Here is a 13,178-nt window from a genome sequence, read left to right as displayed (position 1 = left end):
TCAGTTCCCACCCTCTGCTACACACAGGCTTTTTGGAGAGAATGATTGCTGGCTTTGTTTGGGGATGCTGCCAAAGCAGGGTGCTCTTTTGAGCTAGCTGTGGTTTGCAGGGCTTTGTGGAAAGATGATGATGTTCTGCCCTGTTTGCCAAAGGGAGGTTTCTAGTTTACAGCTCAGCTTTCTATCCCCTGCTGATGTCCCAGGGAGCAAAGCAGAGGGCTGAAGTGAAAATTCTCAACATGAAGCAAGAATTTCCTACTGAGGGTAGTTGGAGCCAGCCCTTGAGTGAGCGCTCCTGTATGTCAGTCAGCTGCAGCCTCCCCACCTGGCGGCTGTGTGGGGCTGGGTGCTGCGTTGTCAGCCTGACTCACACGGTGTCACCCACTGAGCACTGAAGGCACGGCTCTGGAGCATCCCCAACAGCAGCTGCTGCTGTGCCTGGGTTTCTCCAGCTTCTCCCTCCCAGCACAGGGAAACTGACTGCAGCTGTGCCTGGTTCTCCCCTCCCCAGCTGGTCTGTGTAATCCATGGATGTCCAACCTGTTGGCTTGCCTGGGCTGTGTTGAGTGAAGAAAAATTCCTCTGGGCCTCATACAAAATATATACTTGAGTTAACGTATGTAAGTAACAAAACTTATTTTTGTATATATATATATATATTAATTAAAATGTAAAAAACCAGCGGCAAAACCATAAAGTTAGCAGGCTGACTGCCCTTGTTTCCATGAAACTCATGCATTGATGTGTGGTTCAGGGGAAGTGGTTGCAATTCTCATCAGGCTCTCAAGGCGTTTGTCAGAGAGTTTTGATGAAATACTGCTCCTCCTGTGTCCTTCACCTTTGAAAATAGCTGTTCACAGATGTACCCAGCTCTCTGGTCTGTCCAGGTCTCTGCAATGAGCAGCTCCTCCCATTTCAGTATCAGCAGGAAGCTCGCACAGAACGCCTTCTAGTCCCAGTGCAGGGAGGCTGGCTGCAGCCAGGTTTTCCCCTCCCCAGCAGGGCTGTAATCTCTGGATGCCCCATTTCCACTTAATCTGAAGGAGAAGTCAGAAATCCTCTCGTACAGAGGAATGGCAGCCCCAGCCCTTGGCAAACAGTGCAGAGAGCACTCAGCCCTGCTGCTGGGGTGGCCCTGAGCCTTGGCACAGCTCCTGCTCGGGGGCAGCATTATCTGCATCCCCATGTCAAGGGTTGGGGGGGGAGGGAAAGTGGGGGGCGGGGGGGTGAGGAAATTCTTACTGGGTGAGAAAGGAGGAGGTAGCCTAGCCCCGAAACCCACAAGGGGCAAGAATTGGGAGATGGCAGCTTGGCTGCCACCCCACCCTGTGTGCTGGGTGGGACCAGTCACTGTTCAGCGCTTTGGGTTTTGGGTGAGTTTGGGGTGTGATGGCTCCAGGCGCTTCCCTGCCTTCAGGGCAATGCTGGCTGCACCCACAATCTGGTTCTGTGTGCCAGGGGGTCATGGGGCACTTCTGGGTTTCAGGCAGTACTGCAGTGAATGGGGTGGAAGGGCACTCGCCCTATTTCCCCCACAGCCCTAACGAGGCTTCTCAGTCCTGCCAACCGGTCCTTCAAATGCAGCTCCAGTATCACCTCTGTGCCTCAGTTTCCCCTTTTGCATCATACAGCAGTGGCTGCATCCTTGGTGTCCTGTGAATGGGGTCAAAAAGCTCAGGGCTGTTTTTGGGACTTGTGGTGACCTGGGAGGAGCCCTGTCCCTCTGTGCCCGCAGGGTCCTGCTGTGCTGGTGGAGCCAGTGCAGGAATGTGGGGCTGGGAGGGCCGTGCTTGGTGGGGGCACGGGGGCAGCTCGGCCCCTCAGCAGTGGGACGGAGCGGGTCGGTGCAGAACGGACACTGCCATGGAGCTGCTGAGGGTGCTGCTGGCGCTGGCTGGGATGGACGCAGCTGCTGGCCTGGGTGAATCTGGGGGGCTGTGAGGGGCTTCCTGTGGGTAGCGGTGCTGGGGAGGGGTTTAAGGGGCTGTGTGTGGCTGGGGGGCCTCCCACTCACTGCTGTGATCCCAGCCCTGTTGCCCTACGTGCCCCGCTTGGCCCCTGACGCCATGCCAGGGAAGGTGACGGCCACCACCTTTGTGCTGGAGAGACCCTGCTGCATCTTTGACCCCCTTGCCAATGCCTCCGATGCCGTCTGGCTGGCAGTGGCTTTCGCTGATGGTGAGCATGTGTTGCAGTGGGGGGCATTGGGAGTGTTCACCCCCGACTGCTCACCCATCTGTGCCGTGCAGCCTCCACCGCCTTCAAAAACCCCACATCCAGAGCTGAGGTGCCCCCATATGAGGGGCTGCCCAGCGCCCGTGCCTACATGACACTGGAGATGGCAGCGGCCGCCTATGGATGCTCAGCTCCCGGTGCAGCCGTGCTGCGGGTCGGCGGGGACACGGCGTGCCATGGTCGGGCACCATGCAATGGGCCACTGCCCTCCCCCGGGCCCTACAGGTGAGGTTGTGGGATGGGACATGGCACTGTCCCCCATACCGGTGCCAGAGGTGCCCATCCTGCAGGGTGAAGTTCCTGCTGATGGGCTGCAGCGGCCCCAAAGCGGAGACAAAGTGGTCCGACCCCATCCTCCTGCGGAGAGGTACCCCACCACCCCAAAACCAAAGGGGAGAAGAGCTCCCCAATGTCCCTGTGCCACCCCAACCCCGGGTGCCACCCCTCACCCCATGCCTTTCCAGCTCGCAGCCTGAGCACCATTGACCCCACACCAGCACGTCGCAGCAGCACTGCGGTCATCATCGCCGCCATCCTGGCCAGCCTGGGTGCCGCGCTGGCTGTGGCCATGCTGGGAGCTGTGGGGTACGAGTGGGGCACGGGGATTTTAAGACTTTTTTTATTTCATAAATCAGGAGGGTTGCTGTATTTTGGCAATGGGATGGGGTGGTTTCTGGGGTGTTTGAGCTGCATGGACCTTGCTTGATGCCTCACCCATCTCTTCCTACAGCACCCAGGTGTGTGTCCCCCTGTGCCATCGGGACCTGGGCGCCCACCTGCCCTACAGGACCCACCATGTCCCTCCAGCCCTGCCCCACACGCTGCCCCCCGCCTGCATCTGTGGCTGCACGCCGCGGCCCCACGGCCCATGGCCCACCAAGTAAAATCACTTCCATCCTTTATTGCTTCTTTTGTTGTCTTCTTCTGTTGTTTGGTGTCCCAACCACCAGGACATGGCCTGGATGTGCTGGGTGTGCCGTCCCCACAGACCCCCAGGGTCAGTCTGGAGGGGCTCTGGGTGCTGATGGAGCTCACGTGCATTGCGAGCAGTGGGGCCAGTCTAACTCAAACCACGGCCCTGTGGTTGTTCTACGATCTCGGGGCACACGGCTCATACAATGCTGGATGCTTTGTTCACCATGGGACGGGGACACCAGGACGTGGGTTCACCCATCCCAAGGGTCCCCTTCTGGGAATGGCACTTTGGGACCCACCCGTGCCACAAGCGTGACAGTGCTCAGCACACCACCCAGCAGGCACTCAGCCGTAGCGTAATGCTCTGCAGGGAAACGAGCCCGACCTGTTTGCCGCGGGGCTGCGGCCGCACAGGAATGTGGGTGGTTGGAGGCCGCAGGCGGGTCCTGCGGGGGGGACAAGGCGTTTGGCCCCCGCCCTGCGCCCGCACTCTGAGCTCAGCACCAGCACCATGCGCCCGCTGCTGCTCCTGCTGCTCCTGCTGCTGGCCACAGCCCACGGCCTGGGTGAGTGTGCACCACGGGGGGCTCGTGGCCCCAAATAATGGGGTTGGGGGGGGGGGGGGGTCTGCTGGCTGGAGGTGTCTCCTGTGCATGCAGAGGGGATCTGTTCTGGAGGATGGGTGTTGTGGGTGACACCGCAGACTGGGACCCTCTTTGGTGTCACCCAGCTCAGCCCGCAGCGCAGCACAGGGTCCCCTGGGGTCTCCCTGGTGATGGCACTGCTGCCCCTTTTCACAATATTTGCAGCATCTGAGTCCAAAACGGGTGGTGGCTGTGTGGAGCTGCCCTCCTCCCCGTGCCCAGATCCCACAGCCACCCATCCCTGCTCTCATTGCTCTGCTGCAGTCAATTTGTCCTACCAACCCCGCCTGGCTCGTGCCAACCTGGGGGGCCGTGTGACGGGCAGCACCTTTGTGCTGGAGCAGCCCCGCTGCGTCTTTGATGAGTACAACACATCCGAAATCTGGCTGGTGGTGGCTACCAGTGCAGGTGAGTGGGGTGACGGAGGGATGGGGCTCTACTGGAGTGCTCCCCTTCACTGCCATCCCCATCCCCGCAGGCAAGAGTATCTTCAGTGACAGTGCAGAGCCGGAGATGCCCGAGTGGAGCTTCCAGCGCTTCCCTGCCAACACCTCAGCCTACCTGACGCTGGGTACCATGCAGTATCACTACCGCTGCCTTGAACCCAATGGGGAGCTCACCGTGCTGCGTGTGGGCAGCGAGACCAGCTGTGCTCACGACGCCTCCGTACCCAACTGCAATGGGCCCCTGCCCGGCCCTGGGCCCTATTGGTGGGTTGTTAGGAACAATTTCTTCTCAGAAATGGCAGTGATGCAGTGTCACGGCTGCCAGGGAGGGGGGCTCAATGTCCCTGGAGGTGTTAAGAGCTGCAGGGATGTGGCACTGAGGTTGGGGTTGGACTCGGGGATCTGATAGGACTCTTCCAGCCCTAGAGATTCTTGATCTCCTCCGCAGGGTGAAGTTCCTTGCGCGGAATGGCTCTGAGCCCATAGCCACCACGCAGTGGTCAGGGCCCATCACACTGAAGACAGGTACCAGGGTGAGGGTGGCCCGCAGTGGGGTGGGACAGTGGGGCAGGTGAGGCACAGCCCTGTTTTGCTCTCCCAGCAGCCCAGCAGATCCCGAGCAGCCCTGGGATGGGCGGTGGCCGCAGCGGTGCCATGATCGCCATCGCTGCCATCCTGTCGGTGCTGCTGGCTGTCCTGCTGGCCGCCTTCCTGACCATGCTGTGTAGGTGAGTCCCATAGGGCACAAGGGATGGCGACGGGTGCAGCAGCGTGCCGTGTCCCCATGCCGTGTCCTCCCCCAGCTCCGAGGCGTGCGGCGTGGGCAGCTTCAGGCCGGACTCGGCGTCCATCCAACGCTACAACACCCACCACGTGTACGACCAGCCGGCCGCACGGCTCTGAGGGGGGACAACATGTCACCGTGTCACCATGTCATCATGTCATCATTCCCCGCCCCCGGAGATGGACTGGGACATAAACAGATTCATGTGTGCCGTGCGTCTGCCTCTGTCTGTGGGCTGTACTGGGGGAGGGCTCAGCTCACACTGTGCTGTTCTGTGCATCACTTAGGGGCTGGAGATGCCCGGGGTGCTTCTGCTGGGCTCCCCCCATGGCACCTGCTCCTGGGAAGGGAACACCTGCAGTGCTCCTGAGCAAATATTTGGTTGTAGGAAGCAGAAAATCCTGTGATTTCCAGAACAATGATAATGACTGCCTCACTGTCAGCCTGCCAACCGCCCCCAGCTGTAGGGCACCGTGTCCCCATGTTGTCCCTGTAGTGTCCCCATGGAGCCTCCACAGTGTCCCTGTGGTATCTCCACGGTGTCTCTGTGATGCCCCTGCCAAGACCCCACGGTGTCCCTCAGGGTGCCCCGGGGTGTCCCCAAGGTGTGCTCATGGTGATGGTGTCTGCCTGGTGCCACATGGTGTCCCTATTGTGTCCCCATGGTGTCCTCACAGTGTTTGCACATTGTCCCCATGATGTCCCTCCCTATAGTGTCCCCACGGTGCCCTTGTGGTGTCCCCAGGGTGTCCTTCTGATGTCCCTATGGTGCCTCCATGGTGTCCCCATGGTGACCCCGTGGTGTCCCTGGGCTGAGTGCAGGGGCTAGGATGGCACAGGGTGGTCTGGGAGTGCGCCAGGGGTACATGGGATTTTGGGGCATTGGAGCACTTAGTGTGTGAGCAGGCACTGCGCAGGCACGGTGCCGAGCTGTGGGTGCAGCACGTCCCGCTGCCACATTTGGGGGGCTTAGAAATGTGGGGGTCCCTGCAGCCCCCCGCCCCGTGGCCACGCTGCGTACGATCCCCCCCGCCCACAGCCCCAGGCCCCGCCCACTCCCTATATCTGGCCCCGCCCATTTCCGTAATCCCCGCCCACCGGTCCAGAACCGCTCTCTGATTGGCCGCCCGCCGTGCCGGTCCGCACATGGGCTCGGGGCTCCGTGGCCGCGGGTTCGGGGCCGCGCTCCGCTGCCCGCTCCTTCCGTCCCTCCTTCGCCATGGCCCGGCGCAGCGTGCTGTCCATCCGCATCGTGGAGGGCAGGAACCTGCCCGCCAAGGACATGTGAGTGCTGCCGGGGCTGAGGGTTGGCATCTCGGTTCTGCATCCTGCTTTGCCTCCGGCCCCCGGGAGAGCTTTGGGGAATCCCTCCCCAGGGCGTTACGGTGACTCCCACCCAATGCATTGGTCTCCCTTGAGGGTGGGTTTGGGATGACCCCCTCCCAGCTCTTTGGGATGGCTTCAGGATGTGTTCCCCCAGTGCTTTGGGATTTCCTCTCTGGATGGCTTTGGGATTTCCTCTCTGGATGGCTTTGGGATGACCCCCTGCATGGTACCGGGGCAGCCCTTCCTTTAGGATTTCCCCCAGGATGGTTTTGAGGTGACCCTCCCAGCGGTGCCCGTGCTTTGGGGATTCCCTTCAGCCTGAATGTGGGGTGTCCCAGCAGCTCTGAATGCCTTGGGGCCACCCCTGACTCTGTCCCTTTTCCAGCACCTGCTGCAGGGGTTGCTGTCCTCATCGGGTGGGGATTTCCCTCCTTGGCAGCCCCCAAAGGTCTGTCTGTGGTCCCAGCATTATCCCAGCTCCCATCTCTACGGGGCAAGATTTGGGGACAGCACTGGGTGGCATGGGGACAGCCCAGGGGGGATCCATCCAAGGGGAGCCACTAAGGAGCACTGCAGAATGCTGGAAAAGCAGCAAAAAAAAACCCGCAGCCGTCATGGAAAAAGAGGATAAACAAGGAAAGAAGCACAGCTTCTGGCTTTTTTAAGCTCCGTGTGTCAGGGCTCGTGTTTTTCAGTCCCTTGGCACGATGCCCTGCGGGGACCTTGAGCCGGCGCGGGGGGGGGCTTTGCCTTTCGGAGGGCAGAACGCGGCTTGGGATGGTGCCACGGGCACAGCTCCATCCCCTCTTCGCTGCGCTCCGGGATTTACGGCACCCCGTCCCTCCTCCATTGGGATCGCTGTGATTTCCCCGTGGAAATCCGAGATGTCACAGCGCTGCCGTCGGGTCAGAATCTGCCCGCAGCCACCCACCCACGGCACGCTGTGTCCCCGGGCACGCTGACACCGCTGCCCCATTCTGCTCCCGCACGGCAGCGCTACGATTTCAGCGCATTTCACCACCCTCACCGACGCTGTTTCCAGGCTGAGTTTCCTGCCTGCCTGCTCTGTGCTCCCTTCCTCCTGTGAGCCCCCTGCCCCCTACGAGCTTTGGCACAGGGACCCCACGCAGCTGTCCATAAAGAGGCGGAATAACGCTCTGCTCTATGGCACATCGCTGGGCTCCTCCCTGCATCCCCAGCGCAGGAAGACAAAGAGCATCTCCTGCTTTGTGTGCGCTGCCCGGGCAGACGGCACGGGGCTGTGTGTGCTCAGCGCCCGCTGAATGGTTTGCACAAGGCAGGAAATGTCAGCAATACTGCGGGGTTAATGGGGCTTCATCCGCCGCGTTCGTGTCGAAGCTGCCCGCAGGGGAGCTGGCTCTTAGCAACCAGCGTGACACGGTGCTGCCTTGCGTGGGGACACCCCGGGACGGGGACACCCGTATGGTCTCCAGGATGCAGCGCGTGGGGCCAAGGTCCCTGCAGCTCCAAGGCAGCTCTCAGCTGTTTGCTTTTCCTTGTTTATTTTACTTTCCTCAACCTGCTGCTTGTCACCGTCCAAGCAAACCCATCATCCCAGCCACGTGGCTCCTACTGGACCCCTCCAGTCCCCTGTTCTCCCCCAGCAGCTCAGGGCACCAGCACCCCTGGGAGCTGCCGGCCCCAGATTGAGGGCCCAAAGTCCTTTGCCCCCATAGCCAGCACAGTTCCGCCAGCTCCGCCGCCTCCGGCCCCAGTGAGTCACCCTCCTCAGGAACTGAGCTGGCCATAAAGTGGTGTTTTTTTGGCAGTTGCACACAGGAGCATTGACCTGAGCTATTACCAGCTCATTGAGCATCGCTGTGACCACTGATCTGTGTCACCGCAGTGTCCCCAGGGTTGTCCCCATCCTTGCAGAAGGATCTGGGTTCTGGGTCCATTTTGAGGCTTGAGGGGGCTGTGTTGGCTCCTGGAGCTCCTGCTTTGGGGAAAGGGTGGGATTTGTTTGTTCCCCTTCCGATCTGGACAAGGAGCTGCCATCAGCTGCCAGCAGGATGCTGTGGTCAGGGCCGGGAAGTCGGGGTCACTGCAGTGCTAATGGGGTCGTGCCATTGCCTTCCAGCACGGGGAGCAGCGACCCGTACTGCATTGTGAAGATTGACAATGAGGCCATCGTCAGGTGAGCACATCCAGCCCTGCTGCCCTCTCCCATCTGGCTCCCAAAGCTCTGCTTTGGGCTTGAGACATGGATCCCAATGTCCAATAATCCATGGTCAACCCATAAGCCACCCCAGTGTGGGTGCAATGCACCAGTCCTGTCATCTGATGTTGGGATGTCACTGCTGCCATCTGTCCCACAGGACTGCCACAGTGTGGAAGACGCTGTCCCCATTCTGGGGGGAAGAGTATGAGGTGCAGCTCCATCCCACCTTCCACAGCATCTCCATCTATGTCATGGATGAGGATGCACTCAGGTATGGGCAGAGCGCTTTGGGGACAACGCAGTGTTGGGTTGGGAAAGGCAATGCTCAACCCCATAGCAGACAGCAGAGAATCCACACGTGGCTGTGCAGTTGAGGGCTTTGGGACATCCAAACTGCCTGCAGCAAGGGGTGGCCTAGGAGCTCTGTGTCCCCTCAGTGCCACCCTCCATGCCACCTCCCTGTTGTGTCTTGCAGCCGTGATGATGTTATTGGGAAGGTGTGCATCACCCGCACCATGCTTGCAGAGCACCCCAAAGGTAGGGGACGGCGGGGTGTCCCCAGCCCTACACCCAGCCGTGTCCCCATGCCCCCTGCCCATGGTGCCCACTGTTCCCACAGGATACAGCGGCTGGGTGAGCCTCAGCGAGGTGGACCCCGATGAAGAGGTGCAGGGGGAAATCCACCTCCGTGTGGAGCTCCTGGAGGGCGGCCAGCGGCTGCGCTGCACCGTGCTGGAGGCCAGGTGATGTTGGGGATGGGGACGTCCCACTCCTGGGATGAAAGCTTTGGTGGTGTCTGGTGAGTCCTGGCTGCTCTGTGACTCAGTTTCCCCGCTGCACTGAGACAGTGGGGAGCTAAGGAGGGGAGACAGGGAGCAGTGGGTGCCCACTGTAGGGATTCTGGAGGCTCACTGGAAATTTCTCCCTCTCCTCCACAGGGATTTGGCCAAGAAGGACCGGAACGGTGCGTCCGACCCCTTTGTCTGTGTGAGCTACAATGGCAAAACACAGGAGAGCACCGTGAGCTCAGCTCAGCATATCCCCATCCCTGATGTCCCCATGGGGGTCGGGTGTGTGTGACATGGGGACAAAGCCATCTCCTTTGCAGGTGGTGAAGAAGTCCTGCTATCCTCGCTGGAACGAAGCCTTCGAGTTCGAGCTGCCCGACCCCCCTGCAGAGAAGCTGTGTGTAGAGGTGTGGGACTGGGACCTCGTCAGCAAGAATGACTTCTTGGGCAAGGTGAGCTCCCAGAAGCACCCTACGTGGCCCCATTACTGGGGTGGGACGTGAGCCTGTCCCAACCTTCCCCAGGTGGTGGTCAGCGTGCAGGGGCTGCAGGCAGCCGGGCACCAGGAGGGCTGGTTCAGGCTGCATCCAGACACAGCCAAGGCCAGGGAGGAGAGGTGAGTGTTTTGGGGTGTCCCAGAGGGATGTGCTGTGGGGTGCATGGTCTGGATCTGCTCTCCATGTTCCTATAGGCGCCGGGGCAGCCTGGGCTCACTGCAGCTACAGGTGAGGCTGCGGGATGAGACAGTGCTGCCCTCTCACTGCTACCAGCCCCTGGTCCAGCTGCTGTGCCAGGAGGTGAAGGCAGGGCACCAGGTGAGGTCTCTGCAGAGCCCCAATGGGACGTGGTCACAGTGCCTGCTGCCACTGTGCCACCATGTCCTCGTGTCCCTGCAGGCCGGCGGGGTGCACCTGGTCACCCTCCTCGATGAAACCACCACGGCTGAGTGCCGGCAGGATGTTGCCGTCAACCTGGTGAAACTCTTCTTGGGCCAAGGGCTGGTGAAGGAGTTTCTGGACCTGCTTTTTGAGCTGGAGCTGGCCAAGCCCTGTAAGCCTCGGGCGGAGGAGGGCTGGGTCTTCCTTACCTCTTTTGGTGCTGTAAAACCTCTGGAGTGCTCTGGTTGGGAACCTGCTGGGTTCATCCCAAGGAACTCATTGGCTAAAGTTGGCTGAAGTTGGTGGAGGCAGGTGATGTGTGGTTGGGAAATCCCCGTAATTCCAGTGAAAATGAACAGAGTGCAGGGGGTGGAAATGCCTGGTGGGTGACCTGGGGCTGCTCCACAGGCTTTCTCCTGTTTCACAGGTGAACCCAACACTTTGTTCCGGAGCAATTCCCTGGCCTCAAAGTCAATGGAATCTTTCCTCAAGGTACTGCTGCCCCCAAATCCCCCTTCTCCACAGGGAGTTTCACCCCAAAGCCTGCTCTTTCCAGCTCACCACAGCTCCACGCTGTCCTAAGGGGAGAGCATGGGGAGCTGTGCCTGCCTCTGGGGCAAGCGTTGGAGAAAACCCCCTAAGGTTGGGTGCTGTGTCCCCTGGGCAGGTGACAGGGATGCAGTACCTGCATGCGGTGCTGGGGCCCACCATCTCCCGGGTGTTTGAGGAGAAGAAGTACGTGGAGCTGGACCCCAGCAAGGTGGAGATCAAGGACGTTGGGTAAGGAGCACGGGGGCTGCAGTGGGTGGGGGTGCTCGGAGATCCCACTGATGGGATCTGTGGTGCCTGCAGGTGCTCGGGGCTGCACCGCGTGCAGACAGAGAGTGAGGTGATGGAGCAGGGCCGCCAGCTCCTCCAGTCTTACCTCAGGGAGCTGCTGGATACCATTGGCAAGTCAGCTCCTACCTGTCCTCCTGTCATCCGTGCTGCTTTCCGGCAGCTCTTCCAGCGTGTTGGGGAACGCTTCCCCCAGCATCAGGTCAGATCCAAATCCAGCGGTGGGGGATGGAGGAATGGGGCGGACTTGGTGTTGCACCGTGCCATGAAGAATCTGTGGGTGCCCCATCCCTGGAGTTGTCCAAGGCCAGGCTGTACAGGGCCCTGGGCAGCTTGAGCTGGTGGGGGGCAACCAGCCCACGGCAGGGGTTTGGAACTGGGTGGGCTATGAGATTCACAACCCTGAAGCATCATGAAGTATGGTGCCATTGGGATGGACTCTCACACATCTTGTGCCTCCGGTGGCCGTAGCACACTCAGTTCGTGGCTGTCACCAGCTTCCTGTGCCTCCGCTTCTTCTCGCCAGCCATCATGACCCCCAAACTCTTCCACCTAAGGGAGACGCACGCCGACGCACGCACCAGCCGCACGCTGCTGCTGCTGGCCAAGGTGGGACATGGGGACAGCGGGGAACAGGTGGCACTGGAGGCAATGACTCCACCATCCTGTGGTCTGCAGGCTGTGCAGATGGTGGGCAACATGGAGCCAGCGGCAGGGCGGGCCAAGGAGGAATGGCTGGCCCCTCTGCAACCCGCCCTACAGCACGGAGCCTCCCAGATGAGGGCCTTCATCACCCAGCTGGTGGGCATGGAGGAGGAGGAGAAGGGTGGAGAGGGGTGGCCGTGTGCCCCCCGCAATGCCGTGGTGAAGGAGGGGCTGCTCTTTGTGCACAAGACGCGGGGCAAAGGGCCGCTGCTCGCCTCCACCTCCAAGAAGCTGCACTTCTGCCTCACCAGTGAGGCCCTCAGTTTCAGCAAGAGCCCCGGGGCAGAGGTAGGGGGACAGGGGAGGTGGGATCCCACTGTGGCACGGAGGGCACCGAGCACTGTGTCCCCAACGGCAGAGGTGTGGCTCCATTGCTTTGGCCAACATCCGTGCGGCCGAGAAGGTGGAGGAGAAGAGCTTTGGGAGCTGCCACGTCATGCAGGTGGTCTACGTGGATGAGGCCGGGCAGCAGGAGACGGTGTACCTGCAGTGCAAGGTGGGCTGGGACAGGGATGGGGCTGTCACCCACCAGGACGCTGTGTCACCACATTGTGTCACCATGCTCTGCACCGCCGCAGTGCGTCAATGAGCTGAACCAGTGGCTGTCCGCCCTGAGAAAGGTGTGTGGCAACAACCCGCAGCTGCTGCACGCCTACCACCCCGGTGTCTTCCGGGGGGACAAATGGAGCTGCTGCCACCAGAAGGACAGGACGGGTACGGGGGTGTCGGGATGCGGGGTGGTGGAGAGGTGTCCCCACCATTTTCAGCCCCTCTGTCCCACAGGGCCAGGGTGCGGCAGGACACGGCACAGCATCACCCTGCAGGACTGGAGTGATCCGCTGCAGCCCGACGTGGAGGCGCAGCGCCTCTTCCAGCACCTCCACGGCCTGCAGCAGCCTCTCAGGTTGGATCCCAGAAGCGGGGACGGCTTCCTGCGTGCCCTCTGCCCCACAGCTAACCGCCCCTCTTCTCCGCAGGGAAAAGTACTGGCAGCTGATGGAGGAGGGGGGACCTCAGAACGGCCCTCGAGGCTGCGGTGAAGGTAGAGGCGGAAGGGAGAACAGAGGGAGGGACCCCCAGCGCCCCGTCCCCACCAGAAGCGCTGTGCTTGGGGCCCGCTCCCCGCCCCCGAAGGTCTCACTGCCCCGTGCTCCCCCACCCCAGGACCCCCGGTGCCCCTCGAGCTCCGCCGGCTTTTCGAGGCACTGCAGGACCTGGAACGCTGCCACCGCCAGCTGCCCCCCGCCCTGCTGGAGCTGCAGACGTGATGGAGCGGGCTGGGATGGGGCGGAAGGGAAGGGGGGGTGGGGGGGGGGGGCTGTGCCTCGAGTGTGGCAATAAAGGTGCAGTTCCGCCCCGCGCCGCCTCCGGAGTCTTTGTAGGACACGTGCGCGCAGTCCTCCCGCCCGGCAGGGGGCGCCACCACCGGAAGTGCGGG

The 13,178-nt window shown here is 61.3% G+C and overlaps 3 protein-coding genes across 3 annotated transcripts; all 3 read left to right on the top strand.

The window, feature by feature from the left end:
- Positions 1-2,066: 2,066 nt before the first annotated feature.
- Positions 2,067-3,119, top strand: LOC306954211 (uroplakin-3b-like; the record flags this gene model as incomplete). The annotated part of the gene is made up of 5 exons (XM_079545273.1): positions 2,067-2,178; positions 2,250-2,460; positions 2,526-2,602; positions 2,700-2,820; positions 2,966-3,119. 5 exons carry the CDS (start codon positions 2,067-2,069, stop codon positions 3,117-3,119), a joined length of 675 nt encoding a protein of 224 aa, XP_079401399.1.
- Positions 3,120-3,661: 542 nt separating this feature from the next.
- Positions 3,662-5,143, top strand: LOC306954210 (uroplakin-3b-like protein 1; the record flags this gene model as incomplete). Its single annotated transcript, XM_079545272.1, has 6 exons — positions 3,662-3,716; positions 4,059-4,202; positions 4,273-4,504; positions 4,689-4,765; positions 4,845-4,968; positions 5,044-5,143. 6 exons carry the CDS (start codon positions 3,662-3,664, stop codon positions 5,141-5,143), a joined length of 732 nt encoding a protein of 243 aa, XP_079401398.1.
- Positions 5,144-6,243: 1,100 nt separating this feature from the next.
- LOC306954209 (ras GTPase-activating protein 4-like) lies at positions 6,244-13,008 on the top strand (the record flags this gene model as incomplete). Its single annotated transcript, XM_079545271.1, has 20 exons — positions 6,244-6,308; positions 8,452-8,508; positions 8,690-8,803; positions 9,008-9,069; positions 9,152-9,275; positions 9,471-9,552; positions 9,641-9,772; positions 9,845-9,936; positions 10,012-10,135; positions 10,217-10,370; positions 10,626-10,690; positions 10,866-10,978; positions 11,051-11,237; positions 11,507-11,644; positions 11,714-12,028; positions 12,099-12,236; positions 12,319-12,454; positions 12,524-12,644; positions 12,718-12,782; positions 12,905-13,008. The coding sequence occupies 20 exons, from the start codon at positions 6,244-6,246 to the stop codon at positions 13,006-13,008; spliced, it is 2,388 nt and encodes a 795-aa protein (XP_079401397.1).
- Between the last annotated feature and the right edge of the window lie 170 nt (positions 13,009-13,178).

This window comes from Tetrao urogallus, assembly GCF_951394365.1.
Source record: "Tetrao urogallus genome assembly, chromosome: 20".
Lineage (NCBI taxonomy): Eukaryota > Metazoa > Chordata > Aves > Galliformes > Phasianidae > Tetrao > Tetrao urogallus.
Note: the sequence above shows the minus strand (reverse complement) of the source record. Positions and strands in the feature narration are given on the sequence as shown.